The sequence below is a fragment of the Artemia franciscana genome, chromosome 1, assembly GCF_032884065.1.
Source record: "Artemia franciscana chromosome 1, ASM3288406v1, whole genome shotgun sequence".
NCBI lineage: Eukaryota > Metazoa > Arthropoda > Branchiopoda > Anostraca > Artemiidae > Artemia > Artemia franciscana.
The window spans coordinates 7,434,369-7,451,188 of NC_088863.1; the positions used below are offsets into that span (position 1 = coordinate 7,434,369).

Consider the following 16,820-nt stretch of genomic DNA (forward strand, 5'->3'; position numbering starts at 1 on the left):
AAAAATATAGAAGGGAGCCAAGGTAAAACTGATGTGAATGAAAACATGTTCTGCGATTTGCGCATGGATGTAAAGATGACCAATGGCTGTATTAACCCAAACTTGAAGGATGATTTCCAGAAAACAGCTTTACATTATGCTGCTGAAGAGAGTAGACTAAATATTTGTCAGCTATTAGTTCCAAACGGGACAACTATAAATGCAACAGATTCTAGACGCATGGCTCTATTGATGACCAATGGCTGTATTAACCCAAACTTGAAGGATGAATTCCAGAACACAGCTTTACATTATGCTTCTGAAGAAAGTAGACTAGATATTTGTCAGCTACTAGTTTCAAACGGGGCAAATGTAAATGCACTAGATTCTAAAAATCGCACGCCTCTATTTTATGCTATCAGACAAGGTTCATTAGATATTTGTCAATTTCTAGTTTCAAATGGTGCTCTTTTAAACTTGCAGGATAATTTCCAGAAAAGAGCTCTACACTATGCTGCTGAAGAAAGTACACTAGATATTTGTCAGGTATTAGTTTCAAACGGGGCAACTATAAATGCAATCGATTCTAAAAACTGGACGGCTCTATTTTATGCTGTCAGACGAGGCTCATTAGATATTTGTCAATTTCTTGTTTCGAATGGTGCTCTTTTAAATTTGAAAGATAATTTCCAGAGAACAGTTTTACATTATGCCACTAACTATATATATCTAGTCGAAAGTAGACTAGATATTTGTCAGGTATTAGTTTCAAACGGGGCAACTATAAATGCATTAGATTCTAAAAATCGCACGCCTCTATATTATGCTGCCAGACGAGATTCATTAGATATTTGTCAATTTCTAGTTTCAAATGGCGCTCTTTTAAATTTGAAAGATAATTTCCAGAAAACAGTTTTACATATTGCCTCTGAAGAAAGTAGACTAGATATTTGTCAGTTATTAGTTTCAAACGGGGCAACTATAAATGCATTAGATTCTAAAAATCGCACGCCTCTATATTATGCTGCCAGACGAGGCACATTAGATATTTGTCAGTTTCTAATTTCTAATGGTGCTCTATACTATGATGCCAGACGAAGAAATGGTGCTCGATTTGAAATGGAGTAAAATAAATCCATAAGATTCTAAAAATTGCACAACATAATGATGCCAGATGTCTCTGGCAAAACTGCCAGAGTTTTAGCTCTCATAAATGCCTTAGGTTCTGACAAGATTTCCTCGTTCTTCACGCTAAAGTTTCTAATTACTTTCAAAAGGCTTATAATGCCTTGGTTTACTTTAAGCTCCTGCGAAGGAAAGTTGTATAGTTTATATAGTCTATAGTTGTAAGTTGGTGTATAGTCTAGAAAAATTTCAGTTCATGTGTTATTCTGTCCCATGTGTCTTTTATCAAATAAAATAAACACGGAAATTGTTCTTATTTGGTTTTGGATTATCGCATCAGTTTGCTGTTTATTTATTTTTTACTAGCTGTTGGTGTGGCGCTTCGCGCCATACCAACACCTAGTTGGTGGGGGCGCTTCGCAATCCCCCCCAAGCCCCCCGCGCGCGTAAGTCGCTACGCACCATTGTAGTTGTGTCCCTGTGTCCCACTTGTGAATATAGATAGATATATATTTATGTTTTTAACTACGTAAAACTTGCGAATATACAACATTCTTGGCTGTCCCATTGTCTGTGCATATACAAAGGCTTATATACTTATGATGACGTCATATGCAAACGCTCTTTTTACAAACAACTTATTTTTATATACATAGCTAGATAGATAGATAGATCATTCTTCGCTGTCCCATTGTCGGTGCATACAAATAGATTGTCAGGTGTACCGACCCTCGAACATGCAACGTACAATTGTCCATGGGAAAAACAATCTGTATTAAGATCTATACCGCATTTTTCTAATGATTGCCCTTGAGTTTTGTTGATGGTGATTACAAATGCTAATCGAATTTGGAATTGCAATCTTTTAAATTGAAAAGACAGATCCGTTGGAATCATGGGAATGCGAGGAATAAGAACAGCCTCACCTTCAAAAGGCCCTGTCAAGATTGTTGCCTCTATTACGTTTTCCATTTTTTTTTTTACGGCAAGTAGCGTGCCATTGCAAAGCTTTATTGGGTTGATGTTTCTTAACAGTGTTATTGGTAGGCCTATTTTTAGTTGTAGCACGTGTGGTGGAAACCCTGGGAGATCCAGGGAATTTAAAAATTCGGATGGATAATTAACCGCTTCATTTGGTTCCAAAACTGTGTCGCCTGACTTGTAAAGGACTGCCTGGTCTCGAATCTTGGTCATAATAATATTGTTGATTTCGTGGACGTCTTTATTCTTGGCTGCCAGAATCGCTCGTTCACTTAGCCATTTATGATTTTTATAATTGGTTAGAATATTCGGAAATACTTTTTCAACCAATTCATTTTTGGACGTCACTAAATTACAGAATTCAGCAGGCAGTTGTATACGTCCTGAAATTAAGTCTGCTGGGAGCTTTCCGTTTCCAATTGCCAGCAATTGATCTGAAAATGTTTGACCAGAGTCATCGTTTTGCAATCGGACGAGCATATTTGTAGTTAATTTTAATGTCTTTACGTGTGTCCATAAATTAGAATTTTTCAGGCAAGCATTCATTTCGTCTGCAGGGGTTGATCTAGGTATTATAGGTAATGTTTGCCAGAAATCTCCCGAAAGCAATAATAATGTGCTGCCAAAGGGTTTCGAATTTCCTCGCAAATCTCCCAATGATTGATCCAGAGCCTCGAGCGATTTCTTGTGTGCCATTGTGCACTCGTCCCAGATAATAAGTTTGCATTGCTGCAATACTTTACCCATCCCAGATGATTTGGAAATATTGCACGTGGGAGTTTCTGTAGAATGAAAATTCAGAGGCAATTTCAAAGCGGTATGAGCAGTTCTTCCGCGAGGCAGCAACGTTGCGGCTATTCTGGACGACGCAATTGCCAACGCTATGTCATTTTTTTATAGAATTGATGCCAGAATCAATTTTATCACAAATGTTTTACCAGTACCTCCTGGCGCATCCAAAAAGAAGATTTCTCCAACGTTGTTATCGACACAATGCATTATCTTATCATAAATGTCCTTTTGCTCAGACGTTAACTTAGAAATGTTATTTTGTACATACAACAATAGATCATTCGTGCTGTAACTTCGTTCACGATCCAATACTACACATGTTGAAACAGCAGCATTACGATTAGGTAAAGGCATTCTCAAATACTGAAGAGGTTTGTTTGCCATACATACGCACAAATCTTCAATAATAACTAAAGTGTAGTTATAAATTTCTGATGTAAAATCAAAAGTCATATCTGACGTCTCTAGCCGTTTTCGATGGAGTATATCCTCGACCATTTTCGATTTATATTTTTCCCATATCTCTGTAGGAGCTGAAGGAGAGCAAGTTGTTAGTATGATTCCAAATTCAGAGCTTGGCATGCACTACGGTAAGTGTCATGTATAGTATCGTTTACAGTTCTCAAATACTCAAAGGACCTCGGACCGGGTACACTCACCAAAAGCAGGCGGAGAAAGAAGCATTCATGTTGATAGGGGTAAATGGTGTTGAGTCTTCCTATCGTGGTATCTTTGAAGATGGTAGGTTGGTAGTAAACTGACTTACCCTGTTTTCGATGTTCAAATACTTTATTTTTAGCATTCCACGTGTAATACGAAGGCATTTCAGTATACAGCAGTTTTTTTGCAAAAGAATCATTTTGACATAACGAAAAGAAAGCAGTTAACATTGTATCCGGTGGATTCAGGGCTCTTTGTTGCACGTTGGATTCCGAAAAATAAACACGTTGTCCATTCTGTAAATGTACCGCTAAGCGAACAACAGCCGGACTTCGTTCATGTATCGGAAATGAAAGAATTCGCCGAACAGCTTCATTACTGCTTATGTACCTTCCAGCCTGATATTGTACGATTTCATCGATATCACTGATTTCGGACTGCAAGCCAAAAACTGCCATGTCGCTGCCTTTGGTGACGTCTTTACATATGTATTTGATTGCCTTTACGGAGTTACAGTATTCAACGTTTATGTGTGCATTAAATGTTTTTGACAATAAAGGTGAATATGAAACATCCCACTGATTATCTTCTTCGATGGTGGTACCGTTATGCTTCTTTATTATTGCTGTTTTACCGCCATCTTCAGTAGATCTTCTTCTATATTGTGGGTAACCATCATTACCATTAATTGTGTTGGGTACTAAAAGTCGAGGATATTGCTTTGTGCACCTTCCTTTGGCTAAGCATGGTGATTTTTCATTCAGTGCACCGCAAGGTCCATGTGTCATATTTTTTACAACAATATCATATAAGCCCTTATCGACATTTTCATCAGGAATTTCAGCGGAAATCACATCGTCAATTTCATTAGAAGAAATTTTATCAAACAACCATATTAGTATATGTACGTGTGGCAATCCTCGCTTTTGCCATTCCATTGAGTACAACCAGCATCGCACTGACCCAAACAATTTAAGTTTTACTATGTAGTTTATCAGTGATTTCAACTTTTGCCGGAAGACACGGGCCGTAATGTCATGTCTATGAACCGCCGATTGTCCTTGAAGTAAAAGCTGCTGTATCTCGTCCCAAGATTGATTACATGTAAATGTAATAAATAAATCTGGACGACCATAGAGACGAACATAAGCAATAGCATCTTCAGCATATTCATGCATATGACGGGGACTGCCAGCATGTGACGAAGGTAAAATCGTTAATCTTCCAACGTTAGTGGTATTACCGTCATTTACAACTGCATCTTGCAAATGAATGTATTGTTCAGAGCGGAGCTTGGTCTGATTCAGACGGATAAGCAAACGTTCTGATTTAATCTTTGCATACATATCAACGATGTATTAGTGAAACAATTGACGGCATTTTAAAATATAATTGTCTTCATCCTGACGAATCATTAGTCTATAGGAATAATAATTCATTGCGCTGCATTTCTTATCCGTTTGTTTGTTAGTGGATGGATCTATCAATTTATTATTAAAGTGATAGCCATCGGCTCCATCCGAAAAAATGATAGGATATTGTAGGGTATCGTAGCATCGATGAGTTTGAGCAATTCTTACCAACTGAGCGTTTCGCTTATGAAGAATAATATCTCGAGGTAAAAACTGATCACCGACCATAACGATTGCCACTTCGTCGATTGTTGGCCAGTAGGCGTTTTGTTAGCGGAAATAACAATTTTATGCGTATCAGTAGGCATCAAATCGATTGCTGTTTTGAACAAATGCACTAAATTATTATTTTCGTGGAAAAGATGTTGCAATTGGGAAACGATAGTCCTTTCAACGTCGGGAGAAATTTCGCAACGTGCATTCAATTCAGAATTTCTATCACTAATGAAGTAGAGTTGTAAAAATTTATTATTCTCGCCTGAGAATGATAGAAGGGACCCTGCTCTATGATAAATTTGCCCTTTTACTTTGAAAGTAGGCATAAATTGATCTTGATTTTCGATTTGGGCACCAAACGACGTCATTTGGAAACATGAGTTATATTTTCTGATGTTTAACAAAAAACGCTTAGATTCTGACGCAGTTCCAGTAAGCAAAGTCTTCAATGGCTCTGGTGGTGCAGCCAGTTGAGGAAGTTTAACTTTTTCTGAGGCGCAACACATTCCCATTGTTTTACCATTAAATTTCAAGGCCTTGCAATAGGGACAAATTTTAGACATAGTCCCGATTTGAACACATCTACTCAAGCTATAATCATCGACTGGGCTGTAATTTTCAGGTTGCTCTTGTGATTCCTCGGCATGCTTTCTTTTGGTAATTTCTCTTTTGACGCAAGCCTGTTTTCACGCTGTTGTTGTGATTCCTCAGCACGCTTTCTTTAAGCCGCAAGCCTTTTGGCATTAACTCTTTGAGCAGCTTCCTCGGCTGTTTCTTCTGCCATTGTAGGATTAATACTAAAATTTCTCTTTGAATTAACTCTTTGAGCAGCTTCCTCGGCATGCTTTAACTTTACTTATAATTTACAACCATTTTTCTTATTCAACACAGCTTAAGCGTTGTAAAGCTCAAAACTTACAGAAATAAATTCGAGGAAACGTTCTTGTTTGTGGGAAATTATTGTAGTCCTTTGAAATTAGTCAAAAAATTCATTTTGGTGTCACATTAAATTTGAAAAAAAATGGTCTAGTTGCACATTTCTGGGATTAGTGGTAGGCTTGTATGGAGTTCCAAAGAGCTTGGAATTCCAAGTTCTTATATTTGTCTTGTTTGCTATAAGAATAATAATAAAATGCCCCTCAAATTTTAACTGTTATGATCAAAGCTTCTTATTGTTTCGTCTAATAGACAAAGCTACTTGTATCGATTTTATATTAAATTGCTTAAGAATGAATGCTAATACAGAAGGAACATGATGAAATTGTTCCTCTAGCATACCAATAAGGATCCCTCCTCCCCCGTTTTCAACAAGACTCGCAATGCATTCGCTTTCTACTAAAATGGGTTTAGGAAGAATTCGACTTGTGTATAAATCGAGGTCCTTGTCAGTGTGGCACCACGAGTCTGATCATACCTGAAGGTATGTTTTTTGGACCTTTTGTCCTTCTAGTGAAATATCTCCCTTGAAACTGTATTCAAGGGGGCTACAGGCTGTTCAGAGGGGAAAAGTGCGGAAGAAGGGGGGCTGGTCGACCACTGATCACTTTTAACCATAAATAGAGCACTAGAACTTTCAATCTCGACCGAATCAACCTCTTCCAAAGTTTCTAAGGGTATGTGCACATTTTTAAAAGGCTCTGTAAGAATGATGTTTGTAGAATACATAACTTTAAACTTGGCCAATTTCATTGCGTTGACTGCAATAGTATGCAAATGTCTACAGTTTATTATATCCAAAAAGCCTGTTTTTTCTGACTTTATATTTCTTTAATTATAGTAAGTAAGTAGGTAAATTCAATTGCACTAAAAGCCCTAGGGCCATGACAAAACAAAATAAAAAGGAAATTATCTTTTGAATAACTGTCATTACAATAACATAACGTAACCGTCACACAGCACAAAGAGAAACACAAATCACAAAACAAAGAGAAACACAAATTACGAAAATCTTCTTCTGTACTCCATTAGTGAGAAATCGTCCTAAATGTTTAATACTTACAAAACAATCATCTCTCATTAAATTTACCAGTCATCTCTCATCAAACTCAGTCTTTCCATATACTTCATCTCTCAACTCGCTCAATTCTACACAGTCATACTTCACATGCCCCACACTCTTATCCATTATTCCACACATCGGGCAAAAATAAGGACCATCTTGCCCACTGCTTCTCTCTAATTACTTCCTTGTTACTCCAAGTGGTAACTATTCCCCTTAATGCAATTGTAATCTTCAACTCCTCTTTTTTCTGAATCCACCTGAAGCAAAACCCCTTCACCAACGCGTAAAGGCGCAGAGAATCAGACAGGCTTCTTTCGTAATACCAAATCTGTATCTCTTGATCACGTTGAATATTATCTATCGTCTTTGCAACCTCTTTATCTATCCCTAATCCATGTTTTCACATTTCTCCCACTGTTACGTTCGCCTTACACTACACATGGCTTGTTTAAAGAAGCGATTACAGCAATAGATGCAAGCTAGTAAAGAATTAAATAAAAAAAAAAGTTTTTTGAAATGAAAGTAAGGAGCGACATTAAAACTTAAAACGAACAGAAATTACTCCGTATATGAAAGGGGCTTTTCCTCCTCGACACCCCGCTCCTTGCGCTAAAGTTTGATTCTTTCTCGCAACTCTACTTTTTAAAACAATAAAAAACTTTAGCGTAAAGAGCCGGGTGTCGAGGAGGAAAAGCCCCTTTCATATACGGAGTAATTTCTGTTCGTTTTAAGTTTTAATGTCGCTCCTTAATTTCATTTCAAAAAACTTGCTTTTTTATTTAATTTCTGAAAATTTTTGAATTAGTGCATGTCTGATTTTGGCTCTCCGTACATAAATTATTAAAATGAAATTTGCATACTAATTCTTTTTTTGGCTAAATGACTTTCTCTTAGTTTTGATCAGACGATTTTGAGAAATAAGGGGTGGGGAAGGAGGTCTAGTTGCCCTCCAATTTTTCGGTTACTTAAAAAGGCAACTAGAAACTTTTAATTTTTAATGAACGTTTCTATTAGTAAAAAATATACGTACCTTAAGAATTAACTTACGTAACAATCTTTTATATTCTTATATTTTTGATTATATATATGAGGGGGTTTGTCCCCTCGTTAATACCTTGCTCTTCACACTAAATCTTAAGTTTTGTCCCAAATCATTAAGAATGACCCCTGAATAAGAAAGGCCGTAAAACAAATAGTTGAAATTACTAAAAATAATTTAGCATAAACAGCGAAGTATTTATCTCCTCCTAAATACCTCGCTCTTTATGCTAAAGTATTTTTAGAACCCCTCATATGGGTAATAATCTCTGTTCGTTTTAAGTTTTAATGCTTATCCTTACTTTCCATTGAAAAAACTTTTCATGTTTATATTTTCATTGTTTTTTTTAATAGTAATGCTAGAAAATCCTGCACCCTTTTCATTGAATTTCTCTTCCCCCAAGAAATATTCCTCCAAGGAAAGATCCTCCCATATAGCACCCTCCCCTGAACCACACACCCAAACCAAAAAAATCCCCCAAAAAACGTCGGTACACTTCCCAATAACCATTACTGTATGTAAACATTGGTCAAAGTTTGTAACTTGCAGCCCCTCCCCCAGGGACTGTGGGGGGTAAGTCATCCCCAAAGACATAGTTATTATGGTTTTCGACTATGCGGAACAAAATGGCTATCTCAAAATTTTGATTCGTTGACTTTGGGAAGACAAATGAGCGTGGGAGGGGGCCTAGGTGCCCTCCAATTTGTTTGGTCACTTAAAAAGGGCACTAGAACTTTTCATTTCCGTTAGAATGAGCCCTTTTGCATCATTCTAGGACCACTTGGTCGATAAGATGACCCCTGGGAAAAAAAACAAAAAAAAAACAAACAAACAAATAAACACGCACCCGTGATTTGTCTTCTGGCAAAAGTACGAAATTCCACATTTGTGTAGATTGGACCTTGAAATTTTTTCTATAGGGTTCTCTGATACGCTGAATGCAATGGTGTGATTTTCGGTTAAGATCCTATGACTTTTAGGGGATGTTTTCCCTTATTTTCCAAAATAAGGCAAATTTTCTCAGGCTCGTAACTTTTGATGACAAAGAATAAATTTGATGAAACTTATATATTTATAATCAGCATAAAAATCCGATTCTTTTGATATATCTTTTAGCATCGAAATTCCTCTTTTTAGAGTTTCGTTTAATATTGAGCCGGGTCGCTCCTTACTACAGTTCGTTACCACGAACTGTTTGATAGCATAAATGAAGAAAGTCGGTGAGCTGTGCAGACCGAGTCAAAAAAAAAAATCAAGTTATGTAAAATCCAATGCGGTTTGCGTCCCTTGTTTTCTCTTATATTTCAAAAATTCTCGAGCAAAAAAATATTAAAAATTTTCAAATTTTTTATCTATTATCTGACTTTTAGGTCTTCTCTAAGGAAAAAAAATTGTCTTTTCTAAGATTCAAATCACAGTTACCATGACCACAGGCAAGAATTCTAAGCATTGCGTTATAAAGCCTTGTAATACAGTGCTTGTTTTATACATTTTGTTCTCCTTAATAGCCCGTTTATGTTGTTTTATTCACACAAGAGGGAGCATACAAGAAAGAGGAATTTTGATGTTTTATTATTGTACTATCATTGAAAGTGCATATACTCATACAATTTTAAAGTAATTTATCATCCAGAAATGGTAACAATATGGAACACAAATTTACCAAATTTACTTGACTAAAGTACTAAAAAGGGAAAGAAATAATAAGAGGAAAAATTGGAATAAAAATTTTCAATTGATGTTGCACTCCTCAATTACCATAAAACATACGTTTGAAAAGGGGAAAAGCAAGGGGAAATAGCTGGAAAAGCAAGGGGAAATAGCTAGAAAAGCAAGGGGAAATAGCTGGAAAAGCAAGGGGAAATAGCTGGAAAAGCAAGGGGAAATAGCTGGAAAAGCAAGGGGAAATAGCTGGAAAAGCAAGGGGAAATAGCTGGAAAAGCAAGGGGAAATAGCTGGAAAAGCAAGGGGAAATAGCTGTAAGCTTATTCAGCAAATTCGTCAACAATAGTTTTTGGAACAGAAACAAATTTTTTTATAGTATGGGCAGATAATAGTTGAAGATTAGCCTGGAATCTAGAATCTATAGTTTTTTTTTCATCAATACTATGATCTATTTATATTGTGATAGTGACGGTTGGGGGGGGGGAAACACCGACATTGTCCCTAGGCGCTGAAAACTCTAGCTACGCCTCTGCATGTGAATTCATTAATGTGTCTCAATTATAACTTAAATATGAGGGGGATGGGTAAAAGCCAGAAAAAACCTTAGTTATGCATAAGGTGTCCCATTTTTTTCGAAAACCCATATTTTTATGAAGGTTTGATCTTTGAGGGGATGTATGGTAAAAAGGGAGATATTTCCAGCCTTCCTCTCCTTTTGGGTACTTAAAGTTACAAAACAACTTTCACAAAAGCCCAATTTCACATGAAAAAATATTCGTCTCGTGTTTAACGTTTGTTTATTGTCAGTATGCTAGAAAATGTTAAGCCAAACCACAGACAATATTCTAACCCTCATCAGTATATGATCTAGAAGCATAATTTTGAAGAGATGTATGCTCCTTTTACATAAATAGGTTAAACAGAGGCAAAACAGGTTAATCCTGACCAAATATTGAAAATCCTGACATTTCAGAGGAGGTAGGGGTTGGGGGAGGATGAGAAGACAACACTCTGGCAACACAAGTAACACTAGTAACAGATAATTGATAAAAAAAAATTCACAAGAATAGCATACCTTTGCTGAACAGGACCAGAATACTAATATATTCAGGCGTTTAATTCTATTTTAGAGATATACCATTTCTATTTTACTTCAGCGAAAAAAAATACATCAATATATAAGAAAATTAACCACATAAAAGACGCAAGTCCTGTAGGGGGCTGTATCTTCTGACACTTATAACTTAAAACCCCATTTAACATACACTTTACTCCATTTAGACTGAGTTGGTATGACAACAGGCCATTAAAAAATTGATTTATTGCTAGTTAGCACTGTTTTCTCCCCTTTCTTTCTAATCTCTTTGAAATGACCCCAAAGTCCTTAAGAGGTTCTTTAAAAGTAAATACAAACATCGACAGAGGAGTACCGGTTCCTTAGGGACAGGCATAGAGCAGCAGCTGTTAGAAATGTATAGGCCTACTGAGATTCCATTACAGTTTCGTGGTTTCACAAAGAAGACATTCACTGTATCAGTCTCTTTCTTCTTCATTTCAAAGGCAATTCAAGGCAATTACAACTACTACTACTACTAACAACTCACTGCAGCACCAAGCCGCCTGAGGCCAACGCAGCTCTGCACACTGCTCCTCTATATCAATTGATTCAAAACTTCTCTCTTTGCCCTCCCTCAAGAAATATCAATATCCTTTAACTATTTTCTCACGACCTCTTCTCACTTGATTGTGGGACGACATTCTTTTCGTTTAACCCTAGGTGGCAAGCCAAAAACGACAAACTTTGGGAATCCATCATTCTTCATCCGCAAAACTTGTCCTAACCATCTCAACCTTCCTCTAATTACAACCCTAGAAAGCGGGATTGAATAGATTGTTTTCAACTGATGACTGTTTGAAATACAGTCCATTAGACGGGTACCAGTCAAACTTCGCTAACATGGGTGATATTATTAGCAAGATAGTGGGTGCACTGCATGTGTTAAAAGTAGAATAGACTGTTCTCTACAATGTTCTCTACAACTATGTTCTCTACAATTGAAAAGAGTTTGGAAGAATAGCAAGATCAGTCTGCGAGCCAAGATCAGAAAATTGGAAGCTACAGAGGACAAGTATGATCTGGAATGCAGGCCTTCTAAAGAAGGAAGGTTTTTTGGATGTCTTTCGGTAAAATTGTCTACATGATTCTTTTAGGTACTGAGGGGATGCTAGGTAATGCGAAGGTCGATACAGTGCACATTCACCTTAACCTTCAGTTTAAGGGACTTAGTCTTTTTTAATGTTACTTTTCAAGCTTATAATTGTACCCTGAACTCTCTAAACCCCAAAAAATTATTCCTTTTTTCTAACCTTTTCATCAAGGACCCTCAAAAAATTTTGCCGCCAACAAATCAAACCCACGAAAGATTACTTGCGAGCAGTTCTTATGGAATTTTTAGATAATCTTTCATAAATTCAAGTTTAATTTAATCTGTAGTTTCGTGTTTTACTTCACAACTGTTTTATAATCATGAAAGCCACATGTTAGCATGTTTGTATATAGCTTTCAATTACAGCTTACAAGTGATTGAAACAACAGGTTACAGTAACAAATTACAAATTACAGCTTATAACTGCAACTTATACCAAAAATAAAGAATAAAAAATCTAAATATTTCATGTACTACTAATTGACAGAAAAAAAAATGTTTAGAAAAAAATGTGTGTGAGATATATTCGGGATGTTTGTGTAGCGTGGAACAGGTTTTGAGTTCAAATAGTACTGATGACGGGCAAGACAATTTTTTTTTTACCAATAATGTAAGTTAAATATGTCACTTTTGGCCAAGACAAAAATGACCAAAATATTAAAAAAAAATTAAATGTTTGCGACAATCCATCATGACGCATAAATAAGTGTCATTGGACGGGTTAGTCATTAGCTAACGGATATTATATATGTTTGAGCCATTACTTACCATTCCATTACTAATCCGTGATTCATCAGCAAGCCTTTTCGCTGTTTCAATCTCTTTCTTCTTCAAATCGAAAACAACTTGAAATAAATCACGCATGGCCATTACAACCTAAAATAAAAATGAGAATCATAAGTATTTGTTTCTTTATCAAGGTTGTCCCCTTAGAGCTGCTTTAGGAACAACAACTATTTTCGATTAATCTTAATAATAAAAGCTAGTTCCGAAAATAAATTTTTTCAGTTATTTCAAAAATACCCAGGAACCTCACAAAATGGTGTTGGATCAAAATGAAAAATTGACCATTAATTAAATAATTATAGCCGATTAATTAATATATAATTAATAAATATTAATTAATTAATAATTATAGCCGATAACTCAATTCAGAAGGATTATAGTCCCCCATTTAGAGCAACAAGGACAACTTTTTCCCCTGGAATGTAGCAGTGTATCCTTTTTTTCGGTAGACGCTAGACTATTTGAAAGGAAATCGGAAGATCTACGTGCATTTTGCCAGTAACAAACCATATTGCTAAAAATGTAAAGTATTTTTTGAGAAAACTGAATCTTACAAAACACGATGCAACACGCATTTCTTTCAAAAAGATAGTATGACACACGTATCTTTTGATGCTTCTCTGGGATATGATGCCATATTTGAAAGCCTCAGCTGTCTGATTAATTCTTTACAGTTCCAACTAGGACTTTTTCTGTGAGTGACATATTCATCGTTGACCAAATAAGGACAGCTTAGCAAAGAAAAAACCCAGGCCCATAATAATAAAAAAAATTTAAACTTGTTTAAATAAAAACTGTAAGGTGAGGGAGAATTACGTTGAAGCAGATTCAAGAAGGGTTACTATTATTTTAATTACATTTAATGGTAAGAATTTATTCCGAAATTTATAGGAATTTCGAATATAGCATGAGACGCCACAAAAATGAAATGAGATTGAAATGAAAACTGCACAATTAGTATGTGAATAGCTAAAAACTTTGCATGGAATAATTACAGTCCCTCGTCTTGAGCAACAAGTAGAATCATTTTTTCTCGTAATGAAATGAGAAGGCTATATCCGGGCGGTTAAAAAGACCTAATTTTCAACGATACACTGAGCGAGTAGGCGAGTGAGACTTGACTAAGTCATTTTTTCAATGAATAAGCTGCCAATTGAAGATATTAAACATTTAGAAGTCTGCCTTGACCATACCTTTTTTCGACAGTGAACCAATCCCCAGCCTCATCCTGGCACAACTAAATGCTCAATTAGGCAAGTTTTAAAATTATAGCTTGCACACGAGCTTGCAGCAAGAATCTTTCGTCATCACTGAACATGAGAAATATAGCATTTAAAAGACAGAATTAAGACTTTCTGGCCCATATCATTGCATTCTTTTCGATATGGTGATTTTCATCAGACAGAATATAACAAAATGTAAAGAACGAGCCATTTTTTAACTTTGGAATGGCGAATAGCCTAATCACAGTCACTGAAATCGATTGAGAGAAGTGCAAATGGAAAAAAAAGTGCAAAATTTTCGTCACATTTTTGTTCTTTATTTAGAATGCCAGTCTGTAAAACCTGAGAAACAAACACGCAGAGGGGGGGGGGGGGAGGTTGCAAGGCTTGAACCTGTGTTTTCTCGCATATTTCCTAATTGTTTGTATTGTCATTAACCTCAATTTTAGCTTGAACTCCTTTTTTAGCTTGGGCAAATGAGTAATTTAGACTCACTAAAATTTCACAAAAACCAGCTATACTTTAAAAATCTAAACTAGAATTTCCCAATGAAAAGGTGCTGGCATCGCTGGGGAATTGGAAAAAAAAATATGCAGAAATATTAAAAAAAACAGTCTACAAAGAACCTTGATACAATTACCTTATACAGTAAATATATAAGTGGCATTTCAGAAAGAGGTTTAAAAAGGTATAGAATTAAAGTGAATAGAGTACTACAAAAGTTGGATCGTCGCCAATTTCACACAAGAAGATTAGGGTTACAAATTCTTTCAGGGGCTAGCCACAATCTTTGGTTTAATTCAATGAACTTGATTGAAAAGACAATGAAATTTTACATCCACTGTATTGGCAAGGTTTTTAATCGAAACAGGTGGCGACACAGGGAACTCCAGAAACAGCCAAATTGCTCGAATGATGCTTCTTTTGAGCAAATTTTTAGCGTTTTCCCAGTAGGTATACTAGAACATTTTTAGAGACCCCCCTTTCCTGAACTTAAAAAACGTCTGCTCCATTTAATCAAAAAGACAAAATTCATACTTTCTAATGATTTAGTTCTCATTAAAAACCGAATATTATCTCTAGAAAAAAAAGAAGAAGTTAAATGGTATTTCTAAGATCTATGGGAAAGTTGTTGTCAGCTTTTAGATTTCCGTCACACATTGATGTTTGTTATCCAAGCTCTGCAAGTCATAGGAAGACCGCCTAATCAATTCTAAATAAACACAAACTTGAAAAGTTTCTAGACAAGATAGATTATCCTTGAAGGAATCAAATCCCCTGAATAGCCACAAGTCCTACTGACAATGTAGTGTCTCACGAATTTATTAATATATGAAAATTCAAAAGAAAATTAGATAATTGATATACTTCATCTGGAATGATACAGGACCAAAGGTAAAATTACTCTATAATTGGTAATTAATGAGTTTTTCTTCAAAAATCATTTCGACTCAAGAAGCCTTCGTTTAGCTAGGAAAAATTTTGGCAGGTTAAATAGGCTGTTGGAAACATTCAGTAGGCTAGTTTAGAATAAGAAAAGGAACAAAATCATTAAACGCTAGAGACAGGCACGCCTGTGGGAATTTTTTTACTGCAGCCACTAAGAAAAGAAGAAATTTGCCAAAAAAATTGCAAAAAGTTTAAAGACTCAAAAAGAATTTGGCTAGATGGCAGACGTCATTTTGCTTTTCCGTACCAGCGTCAGTTTTCATTTTTATCCTGCGTACTTTCTCATGCGTCAAAGATACTAAAAACCATACGACCAATCATAAAAAAAAGGATTTTTAGGATGACATGGGTCTCCTGGTCCCCCTCCTCCGCGAGGAGGAGGGGGAATAAAAATACTAAAGTATAAACTGAAGTATTCAATAAAATCCGCTTAGCCTGAAAGGCAAATCTACCTTAAACAAAGTTTTAACATAATGCTTTTTGAATTACCACGACCGAGGGCGAATCGAATTTTTTTTTTAATAACTTACAAACAGAGAAACATTCCTCTATTGGGTGCTTCATCAACAAGAATTACGTTTTAGGACGTGTGCTAACTTCATCGACAACAGAGAAAACCGACCATATCTGTAATATGCAAGTTTCAATACATTTAACTAACAAAACACCGAACCTAACGTCATAGCCTATCAACTGTCATAAAATCAGATTTTTTGGTCATAAGCTATTCCATATTGCCTTTCCCTTCTTTGGAAAAGCAATATTGAATAGTTGCCTTTTGAGGTGGTGAACACCTCAAAATATTTTCTTGTATCTCCTGTGAAATTTCGAAAACATTGAGATACGCCCTATCATTTTGAGCCCCAAATTGAATCCCTTGAATGATATCCAATCAATGTCTTTTGCATGTTAGCAATTTCCATCTTAATAAAGCTAGTTCGTGGGAGGATACTAAGCAAAATAGTTAATTTCCCCTTCCAAAAACATTGGAAACAGAATCTACTTTTTGGAAACAGGTCATTTACCTTGAAAGATTGTATATTTAATTTTTCTCCACTCTTTTCTTTTTTCCTCCTTCCTGGATTTTCTTTTCCAATAAAAGGGAAGGAGGTCAAAGGGTGAGGTCATTTATCTCTTGTTTTGCTTTGAATTAGAGCCGTCTTTTTTGAGTTTCGTAAAATTATAGCCAGAAGAATTAGAAAAAGCGTACACAATCCAGGTTTTTATGGCAATTTTTTATCAAAATAAGGGCATGCTAAGAAACCTGGTGTTCATGCAATCAGT

General features: G+C 35.9%; 1 protein-coding gene across 3 annotated transcripts in view; it reads right to left on the reverse strand.

Annotated features, from left to right (window-relative positions):
• LOC136024977 (protein disabled-like) overlaps positions 1-16,820 on the reverse strand; it is an 85,619-nt gene that overhangs the window by 34,220 nt on the left and 34,579 nt on the right. For all 3 annotated transcript variants that reach the window (XM_065700602.1, XM_065700588.1, XM_065700594.1), the window contains exon 5: positions 12,847-12,954. In XM_065700602.1, coding sequence (XP_065556674.1) covers positions 12,847-12,954 — 108 coding nt within the window. The remainder of the gene's footprint in view (positions 1-12,846; positions 12,955-16,820) is intronic.